The sequence below is a fragment of the Echinops telfairi genome, unplaced genomic scaffold (assembly GCF_000313985.2).
Source record: "Echinops telfairi isolate 266 unplaced genomic scaffold, ASM31398v2 ScPeMD7_7424;HRSCAF=8462, whole genome shotgun sequence".
Classification (NCBI taxonomy): domain Eukaryota; kingdom Metazoa; phylum Chordata; class Mammalia; order Afrosoricida; family Tenrecidae; genus Echinops; species Echinops telfairi.
Genome location: NW_022111324.1, coordinates 72,909,917 through 72,933,366, shown reverse-complemented (window position 1 = coordinate 72,933,366; position 23,450 = coordinate 72,909,917). Strand labels below are relative to the sequence as shown.

Below are 23,450 nucleotides of genomic sequence, written 5' to 3'. Positions count from 1 at the left end.
GCGGGCAGAACCACCTACTCGTAGTCCGCTTTCTTTTCAGAAAAGACCCGGATGCAGAAGTCCCCATCCTTGTTGGGCTCGAAGGTGGACGGCACCAGGATGTACTCTCCCGGAGGCAGCTTGAAGCGGTTGAGCACCTCCCGGAGGTTGATGAAGGTATCCGAGCGCTCCCTCGCTCGGTGCGTCAGGAAGAAGTTCTTGCTGAGGTGGATGTTGGTCTGCCCAGAGAACTGGTGGAGGAACAGAGAGACAAGGGGCAGGAGAGAGAGCCAGGCTGCAAAGCAGGCCCACCCGCCCTCGTGGAGACCCGGGGAGTATGGAGACAATGTCCAGACCGGCTGAGGTAAGATGAAAGCTTCCTGCTGGAAATGTCGGCTGAGGGAGTCATAAGCCTGGGTCTCAGGGCTCCCAGACACCGTGTGGTTGGCAAAATGGCCTAGCTTTCCACAGGACATCCCTCAGCCTTCCTCTAAGGCATAGGTTCCCCACCTTATTGGCCTAGTACCTCCTTTCCAGAAAAAAAGCAAAAACATCCATCTATAACTCAGCACCCCGTGGCAATGAAACCCCTCTGTATGCTAGCCCATCATCCAGCAGTGTGGCATCAGCTTTTGCCGCCTCCCTGATTTTTCCAGTGCCCGCCAGGGGGCGGTCTCATCCACTCTGGGCAACACTGGTCTGCGTGAATCTCAGGGCACAAACCTGGTCCCATTGTAAGGGTGGTAAGGACACACGAATCCGAGCAAAGATACCACTGGGGGCAGGAGAGGGCAGCAGCCCTGCTTCTAGCCAGTGTGGGCAGGCTTACAGGGGTGGGGCCAGACTTCACCAGCAGCCCCCCCCCCCCGGGAAGTTCAAGGTGCAACGGTCCCACTGCCTTGCTGGGAAAGCAACGTAACGGTGGCCGTGAGAGTGCCCCGTGCGTCCCCGGGTTGCAGTAGCGTGACCTGTCGCGAGGGCTCCCTTAGTGTGGCGTAAATGGCGACCGTGCTTGGCTGCGAACTGAGAGGTTGAGGTTCGAGTCGCCCAGAAGTCTCTTGCAAGAAGGGCCTCAAGATCTGTACCCCAAGCACTCGGTCACGGAGAGCCCTGCGGGGCACAGCTCGCCCTGATGTGGGTGGACCTGACGGCAGCTGGAGCTGGCCCACGGCACTGACGCGATTCTGTTACCACAGTGACTCCTTGATCAAATGCCCACAGTGAACGGGGGAAGTGGGACAGCTGCCCAGTTTCACTGAAGAAGAAACTTATGTCCAGAGAGGACATGCGTCTTGTCTGAGGAGAGACAGCCTACACGTGGGAGAGCTGGGATGAACCAGTCCCCCACATGGTCCGCTCTACCGTCTGCTGGGGCACTGCTTCCCGTTAGGCTGGTTTGAAGGGCTATGATGGGCTTCTGACCTGGACCTAAGTCAGGCGTGGGCTCACTGGGACTGCTGGGTCTCAGACCACTGAGGTCTGGGCAACCTCACAGGACCCCAGAGGGCCCTAGACTGCTCCACCATAGCCAGTGTCCCCCACCCACGCTTCCAGATACTTCCTGAGCTCCGACAGCTGGAGCCTCTGATATGCTGGGGAGCCCCAGGGACGGGTGCCAGACGTACCTCCTCCGGAACCTGCCAAGAGAAAGGGGAACCGCACTTGAGTCAGACTCCAGGAGAGCAGTATGCAAACACGCCATCACTAACTTGTCTCCTTGGCTAGCCCCTTTCTCAGGAGCATTCACAGTCGTCCTAACCAATCAACACGGAGACGACCTTTCCAGGAACCCCAAGCATTGCCATGTTTCAATACAGCTTCCTGGTAATGGTGTTGGAGCCTGGTGGGGCAGTGGTTACCTGTTGGGCTGCGCTCCACATGATCGGCAGTTTGAAAGCACCTAAGACTGGGCTTGCTACTCCCATCTTGTTACCGTCTCGGAAACCCACAGGGGGTTGCATGGCTTCAATGGCAGTGAGTTTGGTTTGGTTTGGTAAGGGTGTGGATGGACTGTCTCTACCATTCTCAGCACACCATAGCACAGAAAACTGAGGAAGCGGCCTAAGGTCCCAGCCTGCCGCCACCTTGGGCAAGCTGCCCGGTCAGAGGCCACATTGAGGCCACAGGGACACACTCTGGGGAAGGAGCCATTAGGTCTAGGCTCCTGTGTGCACATCCCACCTAGACTTCTGCTGCCCATGCACTTGCCCTCTCTAGCCTCGGTTTCTGGTCTCTCCGTGGGAACACTTGATCCCAGATCTGTGACTGGTTGTCCAAGCCCGGCTGGGGAGGAGTAGGGGTCCGTGTCCCACAATTCCGCCTTGGAGTTACTTTGTCCCTGACCTGAAGTCGGGGATGGGGGGCTTTGGAATTATGTACATTTGGCCCAGCCTCTTTCTTGGGGGGCTGGGGGAGGGAAGGGCACCCTGACGTGTGCTACTTGCTAATCTCTGTTGTGTCAGTATGACCACTGTGGCCATTTCCAAGCCACTTTGCTGTGTACCCCACTTCAGCCACCCTAGGGTCTCCTCGCTGCCCTCCTAGCCCACTGCTAACCCAAGGTTGTCAGTGATGCTTTTGGGCCCACCCCTCTGACTGGGCTGCATGGGGCTTGCTTCTCTTCCCTTGGCTGCGAAGGAGAGTGGGGCCAGTGGGCAGAGAGCGTCTGCGGGGGTGGCATTGGGACCCAGCCGTGGACCCCTGGGGCTTGCGGGATGACTGACTGTCCCTGCCCCTTGTGCTTGCCGCCTTTCAGGCCACCGACTCTACTGGGCTTGGCCCCGCTGGCTCAGTTCCTGCCCTCACAATAGCTCCCAGCGTGGTCCAGGACACTCTGTTCCCTTCTTAAGTCTCCTTGTCCTGTGGAGATTGGCCGGCACACCAGAGCACAGAGAAGGGGCCTTGGAAGGAACGCAGAGGCCATGCTAGAGTGTACGTCCCAGGACGTGTGTGTTCTGTGATGGTGTGGAACGGGGTTCTGTACAGCGATCAGACTCAAACAGATGCTGAAGTCCCGACCATCTACTTCTCAAAACCAGTCAGTGGTCCGGCCCACAGCCCATCTGGGCCAGGGGCGGGCATCTGTGGGGATGCCAGGGCTGATTGGGCAGCATTTGGTGTCACTGCCCAGAAGGTCACAAGTGGTGGCCATTCGACAGCAGATCTTAGGGCGTTGGCTATGGGGACCCAGCCACCAGCTTGGAACCGCTTGATGATAAGGCTAGCTTTAGGGAGGGAGGGGAGAAAAGACTGGATGGGCCATGGCTTTGTGTGCCCTGTCTGGCCTCCCACCCCTGCCCACCTCATAGATGCCGAAGCCGATGGTGTGCATGTCCTCCCCCATCTTCCTCTGCCGCCGCCGGTGCTTCTGGATCAGGCCCACCAGGAAGGTGCAGCCGCTCTCCCCGTCCTCCTGGTCCTCATCCTCCTCCTCCAGCTTGACCAGGTACTGGGGGTTCATCCAGAACGTATCTGCAGCCAGAGCGTGGCTGAGGTCAGAGCCCAGCCCCGGGGAGCCCGGCCCTGTGAGGGCAGGGCACCCCGAGGTAACCCCTGGTCCCTCGGTTTAGAGCCGGCTGGAAGCTGCTTACACATTAGGGGTGGGGGTGGGGGGCACGACAAGAGCAGCTGAAGTTGACAGCTCCACCTGGGTGGGATTGGGGGGTGGGTTGAGGAGAGGTTGCCCTGTGCTTGTCTGAAACTGTGGGGACATTGCCGAATACCCTGTCCCCACAGTCCCTCCCAGGTGTGCAGGCTCCCTCTAGTGGCACCTTCCTCTGCCGCGAAGGTCTGGGAGAGGCTGGCCCAGGGCCCTGCCGTCCCCTCACAGGAGCCCCTCAGTGAACCCGAGGCCAGGGGCCCCCTGTAGGTGTTTCTGCCATCTCCTCAGGGCCTTGTCTGCCCTCCCCACTTCCAAAACTGGTCCATAGCTCCTGGGATTCATGCATGCTTAAATGGGGTAAAATTCTAACGGAGATATTCATCTAATGCAGGGGTCTGCAAACTACAGCCCTGTGGATTGCGGCCACGTTTTGTCAATAAATTTTTACTGGGACCCGGCAACAGACATCGGTTTGTGCATCATCAACGACTGATTTCGGGCTACAGCAGAAACCAAAGAGCTCACAAAGCTGAAACCAGTCACCTGCTGGCCCTGCAGTGAGAGTTTGCCAACCCCTGACTTGGTGGGTAGAGAAGGAGGGCTCTCTGGGGGGAGGCTGGGTGCCTCCTCAGATCCTCTGAGACCACCTCTTGGTGGCTGCATAAGTATGTGAGGTGGAGTCAGGGCGCCTGCCAGCTGGCCCCTCCCTATGTGGCTGCTCTGTGGGTCTGGGCAGCCCCTGCGCATCTCAGTCTCCTCCTCTGTAACAGAGCTTGTGGATGACCATGACCTGCCCATCACAGGACTTAGAGAGTGGCTGCTCCATCAGACTTCCTGGGTTCAAATCTCAGCTTGTTGAGTGCAAGGTCTTGGGCAAGTCATGGAGCCTCTCCCAGGCCCAGGCACTCATGGAGGTGATGACCAAGGGCCTCCCTCAGATGTTAGCAAATGGCAGGACGTGTGTGTGTGTGTGTGTGTGTGTATCTCCCCTAGGAGAGTCCCTAGCGCCCCAGCTGTCATCATCATTAGATGGTTTCTGAGGGAGGGTGTGTGAGAACCGAGTGGTCAAAGTAGAAGAGGTCAGGGAACCACAGAGGGTGAGTGGGCCAGTGTGAAAGGCCGTGCCCCCCCCCTCCCCTGCACGTGTCAGGAAGATGCAGAGGGCTCTCGGTGCAGAGGGTCAGCTCCCTGCAGGCCTAGTGTGGGAGAAGTGGCTCATGGCATGGAATACTGCCTTGGGGGGATGGGGTACAGGGGACTCCAGCATCTGAAGAGGACATTCCAGAAAGAGCAGGTCTTGGGTTCCGGGCAGGGAGGCAAGTGAATGGAAAGGGTCAAGGCGCTCAGGTGGCAGAGGTGGGTGCTGCAAGTGAGGCTTACTCAAGAAGGCAGCAGGGAGGGTGGGTCCATCCTCCCCAGACCCCTGTCCTTACTCGGGTAGTTCCTGCAGCCTCCGGCAGTGGAGCCCCGCCTCCAGTTCCCATCCATCTTGGTGAGCTTCCACTTCTTGTAGGACTCGCAGGTGAGTGTGTCGGGAGTCAGGTTGCAGATCTCCAGGCGGGAATAGTGCCTCAGGAAGTCGCCGAAAGACATCCTGACAAAAGCAGAGGAGGGACACCCCAGGGGTTACATGAGGACACACAGGTCCAGTCTTGCGCTTCTGCCAAAGGCCAGGCGGGCGGGCAGGCAGCCTGGAGGCAGAACCTTAGGGTCAGTGGGCAGCAGGTCCAGAATTAGGAGTCTCTACTCCCAGTGGTGGCTCTGCCACCTCCCAGCTGGGTGGAGCTCCACCGGCTCATCTGCAAGGCTGAGGGCCACGTGAGCACTGGGTAAGGAAGACTCGCAGGTCCGCTATGGCCCTGTCCTTGTGGAGGCTGATGGTCCTCAGAGGGGTGCAGACAAGTGGGTACCGCACTGCTCACTGGGGGCTGGTTTCTTAAGGTGTGGGGAGGAATTCCCGGGAAAAAGTCGAGGAAAAGACTTCCTCATCTTGTCCCTTGTTTTGAGGGAATCCTCTCAGCCTTTTGAGTCCACCTGATGCAGCAGGTGGACATGCTGAAGACAGTAATGTTCAAGACCTTTTTGTTCAGGGTCCAGAGATGGTGGATTGAAGAGACAGACAGACACACACATGGATACAAAGTCCCTCTGTCCCCAACACAATCACCTCCTCTTTGAGCTGCTTTCTAGTAAAACACACGGGCAGGTACCAGTTTGCCAGAAGTCTATCCATCTTACCAGAACTCTCCATCTTCGTGCCGCCTGGTCAGCTGTTCCCTCACGTCGGGGTCTACAGTGTTCCAGTTCGGGCAGCTGGAATCCAACGGAGCGGGGGAGGCATTAGATACTGGTGAGGGGGATGTCGTCTCCGTGAGGCGCCCCAGAGTGGGCAACAAGGACACTCACTCTCGCCTCTGAGGGCCATGACACAGAAGGGAGGGGGCAGGGAGCACACAGGTAGCCAAGGGCCTCAGGGGAGGGAGGACGGTGGCAAAGAAGAGTCCAGAAAATGAACACAACCCTTGAGAGAGAGAGGCTTCTGCTGCCTAAACAGAGACGGGCCTTGCAACTCCTTTAGGGCAACGGAAAGTCTGGTGAGCAGCGTTTCCGAGAGGCGGCCTGCAAGCCTTGCTAGGTGTCTGCTAGCGCAGGGAGCCGGAGGAAAGCCAGGGAGAGAGAAGCCCAGATGAGGCAGTACTCAAAAGCCCTTCCAGTAAATTCCTGAAGGCCACACAGGAACTTCTCTCTGGCCTTTGGCGTGAAAGCTCATAGCCTAAGGACTTGAACAAGTGCTTGAAAATTAGCCCCGAGGGCTAACGGGACCAGGTGAACCACAGCCTCTAGAACCTTGAGATGGTGCCCCAATAACCAGTACCCACCGCTCTGATTAGGATCATAAAAGTCTCCTGGACAGAAAGGGGGGAAACATAGAGAACCAAATTCCAAATCCTAAGGCGGTCCAGACTGACTGGTCTGAGAGACTTGGTAGAGCCTGTGGCCCTTAGAGCCCTTCAAAGACGGACACAGAGCCCAGCCCAGGTTTCCACCAAGCACTAGGCCTAGACAGTGACTGACAAGACCCGGAGGAATGTCGTCCCGGGAACCATCAACAACATGAGACCGAAAGGCAGGCGTGGGCAGGATGAAAAGATGAATGGAAGTGGGGAACCCAAAGAGGGAGTGGGAGGAGTGCCGTTACCTGAGGGGAATGCCAACCAAATCACGAGAAGAAATGCACATAAATGGTTGAGCAGGAAGCTAATGGGTTCTGTAAACAAAGACGGAACCACGATACAATGTTCAAGGAAAAATGAAGAAGCAGTGCTTGGGGGTGGCAGGGTGGTTTGATGAAAGCCTCTAAGCTGGTGAATCTGAGCCAGAGGAGGCATTAACCATGAGTGCCAGCACCAGCATCACAGGAGCCCTGGGCCTTTGGCCCTCTGACCACCGGCAGGAGGGCGCCGGCCAATCCCTTCCTGCTGGCGAGACTGTGACTCAGCACCGGCCTGTGGACTCACACCTGTGCTCCGCAGAGTTTTCAATGGCCGGTTTTTCGGAAATCACCGCTTTAGATCACACCTTCCAAGGTGCCTTCGAACTCATCCCCACCCAGAGGAGTTCATGTATGGTGGCCTCATAGGACGGCGAACTGCCCCTTTGGGTTGCCAAGATGTCAATCTTTACCGGATCAGAAAATCTCATCTTCCACGGACGTGGTTTTGAACTGCTGGCCAGAGTGTAACCCCCTCTAGACAGACTCACGCAGCGGAGTGCATTCAATGTGTGCATCGCCCAAGGACTTTAAGAGTACCGGTGACGCGACCCCTAGCAAAGGTGCCGCCTGCTCGTGGATATTCAACTAATGTTGCCTGTGAGCCCGGGGCCTGCACATCACACGTCTTCCTCTCTCTCCACTGGTCAGGGCCTCTAAAGCTGACCACCCACCCCTATAGCTTCCTCTCTGCTCCCCTCCCAGGTCTCCCCCCCTGCCGGAACTACTCACTTGTCATTCCACTTCCCGGTCCACTCCACTTCCCCCCAGGGATTCCGGATGCGGATCAGTTTCTGTAGGCTTCCATTGCTTTCAACCTGCAGGAGGAGAGGAGGGCTGAGCCAGGCCAGGGTGACTCCAGTTCCAAGCTCCCTGAAGCATGGGGCGGGCGGGCTCAACTTCTAGACCTCTCGCTGCAGCCCAGTTCTGGAAAGTGGTCTTTTCATCTCTGTCCTGAGTCTGAGGCACACACGCTGCTCTAGACTTGGCTTTGGCACTTGACCCCTCTGAACCATAGCTGAACTGAAGAGAGTAGGGTGCACTCTTATCACAGGAGTTCAGGGAACTTCACTGCGAATCAAAAGGACCTGGGTCCCACCAACGCACACGGCACATTATTCACAACAGCTGGAAGGTGGAGACAGTGGAGCGGTCCCTCAACAGACCAATGGCCTACTTCCGAGCCACCAGGCTACGCCACGGATGAAACTTGGAAGCTCGCGGCTGAGTCTGAGCAATCCGTCACAAAGGGGCATGCATTCTAGGACCCCATTTATGGGACTTCAGCTGCAACACGAAGTCGTACCACGGACAGTATTCATTAAAATCAGAAGATGGGCTGGCAAGAAAAACAAAAAAATACCTGACACTGAACACACATGCGCGCGCGCGCGAAATGCCTGGAGGCCTGGGTCTTGGCACTAGCAGGGGCCGTGCGCTGCTCGCTAAGTGGCGTGTTGTGATTGATCAGCCGTCAATAGCAGTGGGACTTCTCAGACCGAGCAAGCGGCATGATTTAATCATCCTGGTGGCCTCCGCAGGGTCATAACATGGTTGTGATTTCCATTTTCAAGACCATAAAACAAAGGGGCAGGACTTGCCTAGGCCCCACGGCTGTGCTGCTGGGCTTTAGAGACAGGGTTTTGGTGAGAGGATGGGAACACTCTTCTAAGGAGTATTACATATTACGACGCTATAAAGGACTGTCTGAACTGTTTTCATAAGCGGGCCCTTGAGACTATGACAAAGGAGTAAACAACGCCCGCAGAGAACCCTGCGGCCACCGGGGGGCAGTGCGCCCACACTTGGCGGCCCGGCTCCCTCCGGAAGGGAAGGTCAATTCCTGTTTGGACACACGAAAGTCAGGCCCGTGGAACCGCCAGGCGACAATGCGCGCCCCGCCCTGGGCCGACATGGGCCGCACGGTGCTGCTGGCCGCCGCTGGAGGGCAGAAGGACCCTCGAGCATCCCCGCGGGGCGTTACCTCCTCGGCTCCGGTGACCGAGTACGCGTGTCCCTTCACCAGCTTCTGGAAGGTGACGGCCTCTGAGTCCGCTGCGCTGGTGATCTGCGAAAGGGGAGGATCAGCTGCTGTCCCACCATGAACACCCCCCCAATGCTGGGGGTGACTGGGCCTTACCATTGGGGGTGGGGGCAGCAGGGGCCCTGGCCTGGGGGCGAGAGGGTGGGGAGCCCTGCTTTCCAACCCCTGAGACTCCACCCCCCTGCTTTCAGTTCCCTGAGACTCCATCCCACTTGCTTTCGGTTGTGTACTGCACCAGGAACACAGACAAAAACCCAAATGGTCCTAGAGGCCCCACAGGGCAGATTAGAACTGCCCCCTTTGGGTTTCCAAGACTGCAAATCCTTTGGGGAGCAGACAGCTTCACCTTGCTCTGTCGCAGCAGCTGGTGGGCTCGATCCGCTGACCTGGTAGTTGGTAGCCCAATGCTAAACCCACTGTGCCACCAGGCAGGCCTCCTGTCAGCAACAGGAGGATCGCCTGGATGCAGCCCTCTGGGGGAGTGGCCCTGAGCCAGCTGCAGGCATGCCTGCTCACATGTACTATGTATCTGCTTCATGGATTTCCCAGCCCCAGGCCTGGCTAGGCCAGCATCACGGTGTATGATGTTAGGGGTTTAGGGCCTGAGTTCAGAACCCGCCCCCCACCCCCCAAACCACTCCTCTCTCCCATCTATTCTGAAAAAGGTGGCTATTTTGGTCTTGGACACTGGGGAGAAGGCCTGGCCGTACAAAGGGGCTTTTTCCTTGCCAAGGTCTGCAGGAAAAACACGCATGTCTCCACCTACAGCCCGGCAGCGCCAGCCTTTCTAGCTTCTGTCCCTGCAGGCATGGGGTCCTGGACAGGACAGGGCTCAGGACACTGCCTCTAGGCTCCTTGGAGTCAGGACACCATGCCCACCTCCATTCTTCCCCCCTCCCCCCGTCAGATTTCCCAGCACAGCTGTGAAGAGGAAATGGTTTCTCTCTGGGCCTGCTGAAGGCTCCCCACAGGCCCATTAGTCCTAGAACTGAGTGTGGTTCTTCCTTCTGACTAACGCAAGGCAGGAGGCTTCCTGAAAACCCATGGTCTGGGGCGGTCATTCAGAAGGAGCTGCGAGTTGGGGAGCGGGCTGGGGTGGAAATGTCTGGAAGCACTGTTATCATCACTTAGCCAGCCTGGCTGTGACCCAGAACCAACATTCTCTCAAGCGCTGTAGACAGTGATAGGGTGGGCCGGCTGGGGCTGCTGTTATATAGAAGGGGTCATGGGTCTCCACAGCCGTGGGGGCATGGAGGCCTGGACTTACATCAATGGAGCAGCCCAGGAGAGAGCCCTTCTCCAGCGCCTTCTGGACGATCTTGAAGAGGTTGGGAGGGGCCTTCTTCAGCTCGTACCACTCAGCGATGCCTCCGGTGAAGTCCTCGAAGCCCTCGGTGGTGGAGCCCCCCGAGAGCGCCTCGTAACACCCGTTGACCCTAAGGAGGGAAACAGAGGCTCCTGACACAATGGCCCCTCAGAGGGTTCCCCTGGGCAACTTGTTGCCCCGTGTGACACGCAGATTCTCCAGGCAGGGTGTCGCCTCCACAGTCACTGTCTCCCTGGGACTCGGAGAAGTTTGTAAAACGAGCTCACAGAGTTTCCGAGAAGGAAGGCTTGTGGTGATGCCCCAGTCCGATGCCCCGAGCAGGAGCCAGGAGGTGAGCACACTGACTGCTGGACATTAACAGCTTAAAATGCAACCACCACCTCATCAGAACAGCAGCCTCCCACAAAAGGAGACTGTGTGGGCATGGGCGTATTGATCCTAGCTCGGGGGTGGGGGGAGCAGAGCGGAGTGGCGTCTGGTGACTTCTCTACCCCTTGAGCCACCCCCACCCCCACCCCCGGGTCCCAGGTCTCACAGCTGTGTGCTGAATCCCTGCTATTCCTAGGCAACGGGTGGAGGAACAACAGCCCGCCCTCTGTCTTGAAGCCAGGGGCTTTACTGGAGGGGCTTGGCTGCACCATCAGGGTGAGAGCCGCCTGGAGAGGGGCCAGTTGGGTTTCCCTGCTGCAAGCACTGGCCAAGCAGTCAGGAGGGGTGTCCAGCAACCATTTTTACCAGTTACACCAAAGATGGTAGCCCAGGTCACAACATCACACACACACACACACACACACACACACACACACACACACACACACGACAACAGCAGACCCGTTGCTGGACGGTCGATTCTGACGTGGGTGACCCAGAGTGAGAGTACCATGAAGCTCCACAGCGTTTTCTTGGCTGTCATCTCTATGCAAACAGACCTCCAGACCTCTCTTGGAGGGTGCCACTGGGTGGTCTTGGACTGCAGCCTTTTGATTAGCAGCTGGGTGAAAACTACAAGTTAAACTGGAAGAACCAAACGCGCTGCCATCGAGTTGATGCCAACTCATGGAGACCGGGTAGAGCGGCCCCTGTGGGTTTCTTGAGACTGGAATTCTTTTTTAAAAAATCATTGTATTGGGGGTTTGGACAACTCTTTTTATAATCCATACATGAGGCTGGAATTCTTTATGGGAGTAGAAAGCTCTGTCTTTCTGTCTCAGAGCAGCTGGTGGTTTTGAACTGCTGACCTTGTGCTTAGCAGGACTCCCTTTTTGGTCACCCAGGGGCTTTATATTCTGGGCATGTTTCCATAATCTTAATCATTTTTGCCCATTTGCAAAAACTCTCTGTAATGTGCCCTGCCGAGGAGACACAGCCTCCTTCCCCAGGCCACCACAGTCAGGGCCATAGCTGGTCCCTGTGCCGTGGGTGGAAATGGCAGTGCCTGTCGGTTGTCAGTGTGATGGGCCCAGGCACATCTTCCTCTAGCTAGCGCCCGATTTGGGCTAACGTAGCCCTACAGTGTAGGACTTCTGATCACAGCACTACATCGCCCCATATAACGGTCCACACAGATAGCTTGCAGAGTGCATAGGAAACAAATTCCTGTGTGGTTTACCAAAAAAAAACCACACAAGCCGAGTGCATTCTCTGCAGAAACATATGGCCACCCATGAATGCTGTTTTGGAATCCGGGGCTGAGCTGCATGAGGGGGGGCGCCCTAGGGCGGGGCTGTGGTCACTTACTTGGCATAGGCCTTCTCCAGCAGGGCGCTCCAGAACTCGCTCCCCTCGGCCGAGTGCACGAAGAGCAGCTCCCCATCCTTGGTGGGCAGCCTGTCGTCCACCACCACCTCCACCCACTCGCCGTACTGCCAGAACTGCGGGCCAGGGGGAGAAAGGGCAGGGTTGGGGGTTGCTGGCAGCAGAGTCCTGGGCAGCACGAGGCTCCCGCCTAGCCCAGTCCCTCGCGGCAGTGTCCAGGAGCCCCATCCTGGTGGCAGTGCTCCAAGGAGCTGAGCACAGAAGGCTCGCCCCTTCTTCCTGATGCACATCCCAGCATCCTGCTGGCCCCTCAGGGGCTCTGATCCGCAGCCACCTGATGGGTAAGGTCCCATGCCACCGTCAAGGATGCCCATGCGCCAGCCCATCTCACCGAGCCTCTCTCTGCTTTCCGCTGGCCTTCTTCGAGCCTTTTACCGACTGCTTGGTGATCGTAACACACGAGTCTTACTTGACCAGGACAAAGGGAGGACCTGAACGCTCTGTCTCAGGCCTCAAACCACCCGCTCGTTCTAAGAAGTGGCCATTCCTTCCTGGACCCCCTGAGCTACCCCAACTGGCAGTCATCAAGGAGGCTCCCCAGAGCCATTGTTATGGGGACCCATGTCAGAGGCAGGCCAGCGAGCTCCCTGCACTCCCGGTGCCCTTTGGAGAACAGCACCGGTCCCAGGGGTCTACAATACAAACACGGGGCGGGGTGGCAATGTACTGTGCTCCTGTGCCCAGGACCCGTGGAGAAGAGAGCTGCGTCAACGACTCAAGTCACCTGGAAGCGGAAGATGCCCGCGTAGTTTTCCTGGAAGCTCTGGTCCAAGGGCACGACCCGAGCCAGGACTTCTTCATTCAAGGTGAGGGAGGCAATGGCTGCCAGCAGCCAACAGTCACCTGTGGACACAGCACAAGGAGCTCCCATCAGAGGGGCCTGGACACCGGGGACAACGCCAACAATCTTGTCCCACTGCTGGGAGCTCAGAGCCTGAGTCGGCAGGGGCAGTGCTCACCTTAAGGCTGGGCAGGAGGGTGTGGGTGGCATTTTGAAGGAAATGCTAAGGAAGAGGAGGAGCCTGATGGTGTCGGGCAGTTCTAAACCAGCCGCAGCTCCGCCGGAGAAAGACCGGGCTTTCTGCTCCGGCAAACAGTTTCCATCTTGGAAACCCATGAGGGTGCTGTGCATCCACCCTGACTGGATGGCAGCGGGTTTGATTTGGGGTTGGCTGGCTAAGGAAGAGATGCGTGTTGTGGTTGCGAGTCCCTAGCTGCCAAACAGAAGTTTGGGGGTTTGAGTCCACTGAGAGGGGCATTGAAGAAAGGCCTGACAAGCTACCTGCAGAAAAATGAGCCCATCACAGCCCTGTCGAGCACAGTTCTCCTCTGACACACGTAGGGCCACCAGGCGTCAGAGCAGACTTGATGGCCACTGGTTGGTGGTTAGGTGGGACTGGGAGGGAACTCATTCCCTGAAAGATCAGCCCCTCCATGGGGGGGGGGGGTGTTCTTAGGACCCAGCGCAGTGCTGCACAGAGCACGGGCTCTGCGGTGAACACTGTGCAGTGAAGGGATCAAATTCCTCTGCACAGCCTCCTGAGAAAGGAGGCTCCAGGGTGGGCTTTGAGTCAGAGAGAGAGATGCACGGAGTGACGGTCGTAAGCAGTCTCCATCTCAGAGTGAGGTCTCGGAGAAAGGGGAGGCAGCAAGAGAAATATCGAGCAGCGATATGGCAGTCACAGGTGCCGCCCGCCCGAGCGTCACAGGAGGAGTGTCCGGCCAGACACCGGCGGGGGCGGGCGTGGGGACAAAGGAGCAGGCAACATTTCCCGGAGAGTGGACATGTGTGGGGTGGGCAGGGAGCTGAGTAAGGTGCCTGTGTGGACCCTGGTAGTGGCTCGGTAAATGACACATGTCAGGATCCACGGCCAGAGGTGAGCTGGTGCCAGGGCTTTGAACCAGTTCATTCCAGTCCAACTCTCTGCTTTCTACTCTAGAGGTACTTAGTAAGAATCGTTATATTTTAAAAGATCCCTGGGAAATTCTCATCGATCTTCTAGATTCTTGCAGCATTTGTTAAGTGGAATGTGGATTCGGTATATCTGGGCTGGAAGTACCAATTCTGAGCAGGGGACCCAGCCAGAATGAACCTGCCCGAATCCCCGCACCTAATAGCACACCCGCCCCCAGCCAAGGCCCACTGCCTTTACTGTGTAATACTGTAATAGCACACTGCTCAAGCATTCAGTAAACTCCTTCGTCCACGTTCCCAAGCCCAAACCAAACTTGACAGACTTTTGTTAATTGGCAGGTCTATTAAAAATGTTATTATATGCAATTATAATGTAATTTTTAAAAACCTCACTGCTGTCGCATTGATACCAACCCATAGTGACCCTACAGGGCAGGGCAGACTGTCCTGGTGGGTATCCGAAACTGTCACTCTTTAAGAGAGTAGAAAGCCTCCATCGTATTCCTCCCAAGGAGTGCGGCCAGGGCTTTGGACTTTTCAGTTATGTGAGTATGAATGAATAATGTCCCCATTTTCTTCCCCTTACCCAGTGATGGGAGCTCTTCTTTACCAATGGGGTGGGGTGGGGGGGCTTGGGTAATCACCATTACTCATTCAGCCCTCCCTGTGTGCTGGCCATTGCTGTAAGACTTTCATATTCATTGTTATCTTTCAAACTAGCTCCAGGGGAGCTCTACTATTACCATCTCCATGTTAAAGGAAGCAAACCTTGACTCAGAGGTTGATGTGCTTGAACGAGAACTGAGTAGCGACCACGAGTTTAGAAAGCATGCTGTTACTATCTGCCAGAGGGCAGCAGTGGTTCTGAGTGAAAACCCTAGGCATCCCAACAGGTGGATCCCTTGGATCCCTGGGGATGGTGCAGGATTGGCCAGTTTCATTCTATTGTGCATGGGTGGGGTCGCCATGGGTTGGGGCCTGCTTTGATGGCAGCTAACAACATGTTCGAGAGTTCAGAAGCAGTGAGGACTTGGTGCAAATCAAGGGACAGCCTCTTTGTGAGAGATGTTGACATGAAAGCAAGAGATCTTAGAGAGAAATGGAAGGGGCCAAGAAGAATTCAACTGCCAGGTCGTCCACAAAACAGAGGCCCTTCAAGGTCACCTTTGCGTATCCATGGCTCTCACAGGACTATCCATTCTTGAGGACTGAGGGGGTTGGCAGTCCTTCTCCCCCCCCCACACACACACATACACCTGTGCCTCTGTCTCTAACATCATGTCTTCTCATGACTTTATTCCTTCCTTGGGAATCTGGGGGTGCCTGCTGCTTGCTTTTCGTTTGTTTGAACATTGTATTGTGCGATGGGTGAAAGTTTAACCATCAGATTACTTTCACGTTCCATGGCGCATACACAAATTGTCCCATGACGGGCTGCGGCCCCTGCCACGCGTCAGCACTCTCCCCTGTCCGCCCTGGGCTTTCCTTAGTTCCCTAGTCTGGGCTCCCTGGCCCTCTTGCCTTTGGGGCACTTGTTGCCCTGGGGTCTCAGATGGCTGCCAATTCAAAGGAGTACATTCCTCACTCCTTACTGTTATTTCTAGGTCAGCCTTATCACAAATTACTATTTTGTCATATCTCACACCATATTCTTGACTTTTAATAGTCTTGCTAGTATTTGTCCTCTGTGATTGACTTTTTTCATTCAGGACAATGCCCTCCAGGCACATCCACATTGTGACAGGTCCCACGGATTCTCCACTGCTCTGTAACATTGGGTGGATCCCTTTGTATGTACGCAGGCCAGTGTGTTTCAGCCCACCCATCTCCACTGCTGGTGACGAGGCTGTCTCCGTCGTTTGGCTCTGTGAGCAGTGTTGCCGTGGCATGGGTGCGGCATGGGTGCGCACACGTCCGCTGGTGTCACAGCTCTTGTTTCTCCAGGACACAGACCTACGGGCGGGATTCCTGGATCACACAACAGTCTTATTTCTAGCCTTTTAAGGAAGTATCATCCCATTTTCCATAGTGGTTGCACCATTTCACAGCCCCTTCAGGAGTATACCAGAGTTCAACCTCCCCCTCCCCTTGTCCATCGTTGCCATTTCTTTAAAAGCACATAGACAAAATGCCTATTTTATCTGGATGGAAATAAACTGCACAAAATTAATTTTCTTCACCAAAGTACCAGTGATATTTCCTGTATTACTCCTAGATAAGTCACAAAACACTTATTTTTATAGGCTTTCTAGGGTTTTGTTTACAGATCAAGATCCAAACTCACTGCCATCAAGTCAGTGCCGGCTCATAGAAACCCTATAGGACAAGGTAGAACTGCCCCTGCTGGTTTCCTACACGGTCACTCTTGATGGGCATGGAAAGCCCTGTCTTTCTCCAGACAAATCAAGATAGGATAGTAAATAAAGTCAAGTCAAAAGAGGAAAACAGATCTATCAGTTGTGAGTGCCCATGGACTAGAGGGCGGAATGTTCGGCATATGCTTGCTACAAAGTGTAAGAAAGTATAGCTTACCAAAGGCATGTAAGTAGCAGCAGCAGGCAGGCAGAGGTGCTGCAGTAGTGCTCAGATCTCCCACGGAACTGTAATGCTAACTTGTTCCTTTGGGTTCATTAGATAAAGACAAAATCGACCCTGAGCTCATCCTTGTCTCCTCACTAGCCGTTATACAGTTTTAACATCTTAAACTTCCCATTAAGTCAAAGATCACAAAGGCCTTGCAATTCGTTTGTGACATTTTGTAAATGTATTCCTTCCTCCCACACTTCAAAATTACTCTTTTCTTCCCCCCCTCCCTTCCCAGTCCCACCCACCCCAAAATGAGGTTCTTAAAAGGACTGTGTTGCAATACCTAATAATTGGATTCATAAGGATAATAAATATCATGTCTAAAGATGGCTTCACTCCAGAGATCACAGAGAAACAATGTGGCACTTTCATGCTGTCTTCTGGAAGAACAGATACACTTTTCAAGCATGGAAGTTCAGAGAGGGGGCATTTACATAGGTAGATAATCAATGGCAAAGGTATTCAATCAGAGCCTGTGTTGGTTAAGGTTGTGTATCAACTTGGCTGGGCTAGGATTTTCAGTGGTTTGGTGGTTAAGAGGTAGTCATCCTCCATAAGGAGATCTGCTATAAACAGCCAATCAACTGAAAGGAGTTCCCTTGGGGGGTGGGCCTGCTTCCATTATATGTGGATAAGTTGGCAAGGCTTGCTTGCTTTTTGCTGACTGTGGATCCTGTATATGGCTTGTCACCTCCCCTCTAGTTCTTTGGACTTGAGTCTGTGGCCTGCTGTATTGCCTGTTGATCCTGGGAGTTGTCAGCCACCTGCCATTTTACTAGCTCATCTTGGATTCATTCACCTCTGTAGCCAGAAGCCTGTCACCTGACCTGGGCTTCGGTGTATCAGACTGAAGTTACATGAGTTAGAAGAAGCCTCCAGTCTGACACCTGACCCATGGACTTGGAACTTGCTAGCCTCTACAACTCTGTGAGTCACTGCCTTCAGTTAAAACTTTCTGTACATGTACATAGATAAGCTTTACTGGTTTCGCTTATCCAGAGAACCTAGCCTAAGATAGAGATCAATGGGCAAAGATATTCAGTGATTATGTGACCTACATTCACTTTACAGGTTTTCCTCCCAATATCAACTACAAGGAGAACTTGTTTTGAAACAGTCTCAGCTATTTCCACTAGTTTCGAATTGTCTGTAGGAAGCTCTGGCTTGGTTGTATAGAGTCCAACATTTCGTGTCCATCATTAAATCTAGATGTTCTATTTCAAAATGTAATGTTAACAAAGCCAAGTTCCTTGAGTTTGGTCTGTCAATGAGTCCCTTGCGTATGCTTTCAGACACGTTCATCCATGTTCAGAGCAGGCAATCTCAAGCCTCATGACTAGACGTATTCACAGGGCCATCAGCAGTGCACATTTACTGAGAAAGAACTTAATATCAGGTAGATGGAGGGCCTCACAGATGGTGGATGGAAGCTCTTTATTTTTCCCGCTGTGTTTCCACGAAGGAGCTCAGCAGACAGCATGTCAGCACGGGGTCAGTCCCTCTCGACATGGCAGCCTGGTGTCTCTCCAGCATCCTGGATGTGAATTACCCCACAGATCAGCAGATGAAGCTTTGAGAATAATTCTTATGGGAGTTCCCGAATAAGGTGCTTCGCCACTGGTACACCGTAGGTTTCTTGACTCCGAGGTTAGCTGTGAATCCAGCTTACCTGACTGAGCTCTGTAGATTTTCCCAGTTTCATTGAAATTGGGGGCTCAGTCACCGACTCCGCAGCTTCTCACACCAAGCTTCACGAGACGCGTGGATGGTTTTTATCACTTCCTTTTGCAAGGGCCGCACAGAGTCAAGCTGCAGGCTCTGAAGAAAACAGCACAGGGTTGACCCTGGAGAGTTTTCATCAAGCTTCATAAGGCAGGAAACCTAGAGTCCTCTCTCAGCAGTGTGGTACTTACGTAATCTGGTGTCAACTTGCGAAGGGGTGGAGTCTAGCCTGTCAATCGGGTCACAGCTCGATGACCTCATTTGGAAGCCATGGAGATAAATAGCTCACTGGAGGCCAGATACCCTCACTCCCTGCGAGACATTACTGGTGATGAGCCTGATGGAGCTACGCTAGAGTCCTGGAACTGAAAGAGCCGCGTGGAGACTTTGCCAGCACTGAGATGCTTCCACTGCCACTGGATCCACAAGACTTTCCACCCACTGACCTGTGATCTTCCTGCATTCGGCATCACTGCATGTTTTGTGTGAGCCTAAAGAGGAATTTATAGATTGGTATAGGACATATGGGCTAATATTGGATTTATGGACTTAATCTGGACTGGGCTGGGATGTTTTCCTAATATACAATTTCTCTTTGATATAAAGTTCTCTATTACACACATAAGAATGTCTAGGAATTTGTTTCTCTAGTCCACCTGGGCTAACACACTCAGGTTATGAGACGCAGACATGTCTCACCAGCACAGGGGAAGCTATGCTTCCCTGCGTCTCTCACTACCCTGAGAGATCCTTCCTGAAGACAGCGCTTGAGATCCAGAGCAACTGTCTCCTGGGGGTTTTAGAGAGAGTGGTGAGTGAACTGCTGTGCGTCAAAGCACCTTCTTAGAATCTGTAGCCTTGAGTTCACCCAGTGCTCCACAAGAGCTGGAGACTGAGCAGAGAAGAGGCCTTCTGGGCTCAGTCACCTCCTGCCTACCAGACGGACTGCTGGCCTTTCCCGTGAGAATCAAATGTCAAAAACAGACTTTAGGTATCTTTGTCTCCTAATGTCTTTTTTTGTTTTTGTTTTTTGTACATCTTTCTCCTGTCCTTCATCTTCTGTGCTGAGATTCTGGGTACTGCTGTTTCTTTCTTTCTTTCGGCTTTTGTTTCTGGTCAGAAGCTTTATCTCACACTTCCCCCACCCCCAGCCCCCGATAAATCATGTTCGCTCAATTCTTTTATTCATTTTCTCAGATCCTGTTGGTATAACTTTATCTGGAAGGAATGTGGGACAGGGGCTACTTTTGCGGATCCTAGATAGCTCATACAGTGTGACACCTACCCAGTTCTTTCTTGTGTTCCCCAGGTGTTTGCTCCTCTAAGCTGGCTCCACCCACTCCTGGCATCTGGCCAGGGCCCCGAGGAAGACCAGGTTGGAGTGTGCTCTTCTGCGTGCAGCTGGAGGCAGCATGCAGCCTGTTGGCCCGTCAGGGCTGGCGTGGAGTGAGGTGATGTCTCACTGTAGCTTGATTTGCACCTTCTAATGGCTGATGGCAAGCATCTCTCCCTCCATGGGTTTCTTCGCTACCAGGATGTCTTCTTTGGTGAAGTGTTTATTCGTGTGTTTGCCTACTTTTAAACTGGGTGTCTTTTCATTGTTAATGTGTTGACATTGTCTATCAATAAGACCCTTCTCGGACAATTGGGGTCAAAATGGGTGCCCAGGAAGTGGTTCCTTTTCAGCCTTTTGGTTCAGTCTTTTACTTAGTAGCCAATGAGTCCGTAGGTTCGTAGGTTCCAGGCATTTGCGTGTGTATCTCCTGCAGCCTGTGCAGAATACTGTAAGTTAGGTTTGATCGTCTGCTCATGCCATTAATTAGGGTCCTTGGCGTTGTTTTGTTTGATTCTTATTTTTCTTGAGCTTCTTGGAGATTTTCAAGGAATCTTGAAAACACATTTAGGTGACCCTGCCAATGCCAGAGGGCAGCAAAGACTTGTGAGTATGATGCATTCCAGTCATGGGGCTTCTGAAGGCAGCCGCATGAGTTTCTGTGTATGGCCCATACCCTGAGCAGCCTCATAATAGCCACCCGGGTCTGTACGGGTTGAGGGCTGTCCATCTCAGCACTGTCCCTATTCTGGGTGCCAGTGTGTTACGTAGCATTTGTGTACAATAGGGCAGTACACTAACATGTACGTGTCTGCAGGACCTGTGACAGCTGACCCACTGCCACTCATGGGGCAATGACTGTGATGGAATGCACACAGGTTTGGCGCTGGGGATCAGGACCAAACGTTCTGTAGGTCACTACCCAGGGCAGACTCAGCAGTGCAGAGCCAGCCTGGGTGCTCCAGTCCGCTCCCCCCACATCTTAGAAACACTTCTCCTCCCGCCCTGGGTGGGAGCAGGGCCTCACCACCCCTAGCCCTCCGTAGAGGATTCCCATGTAGAATCCCTTGCCGTTTCAAGCCCATTTGTTTCCTCTGAAAGGATTCATGTCCTTGCAGGTTTCCCAGGTGACGAGGCTGTGGTTCTAGGAGAGGAGGGTGGTGGTGTGTGGGAAGGGGAAGAGCAAGCGTCCGATGGATCCAGGCTGCTGGCCACCACCGAGATGACACCACACCTCCTGAGTAGCTCCCACGGGGACCTGCGCAGCGTACGAAGAACATCTGATATGTCTCGTTTGAGCCTCTCAAAACTCCTTAGGACAGGGGTGTCAGTACTACAAGCACCTTTCGGAGATGACGAAACTACAGCTCAGGGCGTTTATACAGTAGGCGCCTGGCAGGTCTCCCCTACAAATCCACTGCGCCCAGTTTGTTCTACCAAATGTACCTCGCTGGATTCTCCTTTTGAGTACTTTTAAGCCAGTGGTTCTCAACCTTCCTAATGTCGCGACTCTTTAATACAGTTCCTCATGTTGTGGTGACCCCCACCCAACCATACAATTATTTTTGTTGCTACTTCATAACTAATTTTGCTACTGTTATGAAATGGTGACCCGTGAAAGGGTCAGTTGACCCCCAAAGGGGTCGAGACCCACAGGTTGAGAAATGCTGCTTTAAGCAGACACATGCTAAGGCTAGACAACTGTAATTCAAAATTAAAAACCCAGGGGAACAAGCTGGCAGCCAGCTTCCATAAACCGAATTACAGGTTCTTAACCTCACAGCCCCTGGCAGGGTCCTGGTGGCGCCGGTGGATAAGTGCTGGGCCACTAACTATCCACCGGCCACTCCCCAGAGAACCACAAGGCGCTCGGTTCCCATAAAGAGTTACAAAGTTGCCATGAGTGGGAATGCACTTGAGGGCCGTGGATCTCCCCCTGCATCTGCCCCCGCCCCCCGATACCCATTGCCTCAAGAAATGCTAAAAACTCATCGACAAACCAATGCAGTGTAAGTCACTAATGCAACCGGAGGCGGTCTGCCATTGCCCCCACACTAAAATCATGGGCAGCTCAGCAGGGATAGGAATGCCGTGGACTTCACAAAGATCCCAAAGTCTGTTACTCAGTTCTGAATTCCGGAGTCATGGGAGACCTAGAGGCCACTAGGAAGGCGTAAGGATCCCTGGTAGCAGAGTGGTTACTTGTTGGGCTGCTAACTTCAAAGTCAGCAGTTCAAAACCACAAGCCACTCTGAGGGAGTAAGATGAGGCTTTCTACTCCCTAAAGATTTAGAAACCTGCAGCTGACGTTCTACCCGGACTTAGAGGGTCACTATGAATCAGAATTGGCTCAACAGCAGCGAGTTTGAGTAAGGGGGGGGGGGAGGTGAGGGTATGCATTTGAAACCTGTTCTATAGCTGACTCCCCTCATGCTGTCTTTACCCAGCAGTAACATCAGTCAGAAAGCAATCTGACCCAGCCCATTTCTTTGATGGACTGTTTGCTGCTATGAATGTTCTCAGTAACAAGAGCTGGTAACAGTCCACATTCACCAAGGCTGACTTGGGGCCTGGCCCTGTACTTTGAAGCAGGGATGGGGAACATCTGGCCCATGGGCCATATAAGGGCCACAAAATCATCCACACCAGCTAATGTCACACGCCTCACCCAAGAGATGCAGTCCCAGCCATCACATTGAGGGTGAGTTAATGAAAGGCTCGCTCAAATGATGTTATAATGTTCAAATGACTCTTGGCTAAAACCAAAGGAAAACCAAACCCCAAAGGCCCCCCAGCCCTGCTTTAGAGGCTCGCATGAATTCTTTCACTCATTACCCCGAAGCCATTCAGAGTAGATACTGCCATCACCCCACTTTACAGTGAAGGAACGTGAGGCTAAAGAAGGTGCAATGTCCAAAGGGCTCAGCTAATCAGTGATAGCACACACGCTCAGTGGGGCATCACCACAGCAAGGTAAGCACAGACTTACTTGTGCTTACTTACTAATCTGCAGTGAAGAATTCCACATGTTTTCACTGCATCAAGGATTCTACTTCTAGGCCTGGCTGCCCTCCGGCGTCTTCCTATAGAATCCAATGTACAGTGCGTCTCGGAGCCGGAGTTCCCAGGAAGCAAAGTGAGCCTGCCTGAGATACTCGGTAAGTAAGTCGGTTTGGGACCAGCTGGCCCCTGCGGTGACATACTTTTAATCGTTAAACAGTTTCCTTTAAAAATAGGCTGGTGCCAATTGTGAACTCACCTGACCAGCACATTCACTTGTGGGGGGTTGCCCTTGAGAGGTGACGGACCGATGCTTCAGCCTCTGGGCGTCAGGGTGTTCTCTCACACAAACAAACTCCCAGCCACCTCCAAGGAGGGTTTTCCCCTCACTGCACTGCCAAGTTCTGTTAAACCACCTCCTCAGCCGGCCAGCATCCCGGCGGTGGTGGAATCCCCGTTCCCCAGCGTGGTTTATGAAACCCCTTCTCATCTGCTGGACTCTGCAGTGACCTGCTGCCACCAAGGTGAGCTGGCTGACAGCAGTGGCCTCCCGGCCCAGCACAGCCTGTGAGGGCCACTTACCTCCCGCTCCAGATAAAGCCAGGCTGGCCCACGCAGGTGCGACTCAGATACTGCAAACCACTTGGAGGTGCCTGGTCTCCTGCCTTCAGGCCCCAGGTGTGCCTTCTTGTGGCCAAGGTCTCTCCCAAGGTTGCCCCGGTGTTTTCAGTGCTTTCAATGAGAGGCCCTGGACGTTGGGAACGATGACCTTGTGTTTACGTCTTCAGCTCTGCTCTCCATTCATACCAGAACCTTCTGTTGGGGGTGGCACCTGGGAGGTCACGTTTCCCCCCCCC

The 23,450-nt window shown here is 54.0% G+C and overlaps 1 protein-coding gene across 1 annotated transcript in view; it reads right to left on the bottom strand.

Moving 5' to 3' along the window:
* Positions 1–23,450, bottom strand: part of CAPN2 (calpain 2) — a 74,640-nt gene that overhangs the window by 17,231 nt on the left and 33,959 nt on the right. Inside the window, exons 3-12 of the mRNA XM_004699934.2 lie at positions 12,762–12,880; positions 11,960–12,093; positions 10,163–10,331; positions 8,836–8,919; positions 7,584–7,669; positions 5,819–5,893; positions 5,014–5,174; positions 3,281–3,450; positions 1,605–1,616; positions 19–230 (exon numbers count right to left, since the gene is read on the bottom strand). Coding sequence (XP_004699991.1) covers positions 19–230; positions 1,605–1,616; positions 3,281–3,450; positions 5,014–5,174; positions 5,819–5,893; positions 7,584–7,669; positions 8,836–8,919; positions 10,163–10,331; positions 11,960–12,093; positions 12,762–12,880 — 1,222 coding nt within the window. The remainder of the gene's footprint in view (positions 1–18; positions 231–1,604; positions 1,617–3,280; positions 3,451–5,013; positions 5,175–5,818; positions 5,894–7,583; positions 7,670–8,835; positions 8,920–10,162; positions 10,332–11,959; positions 12,094–12,761; positions 12,881–23,450) is intronic.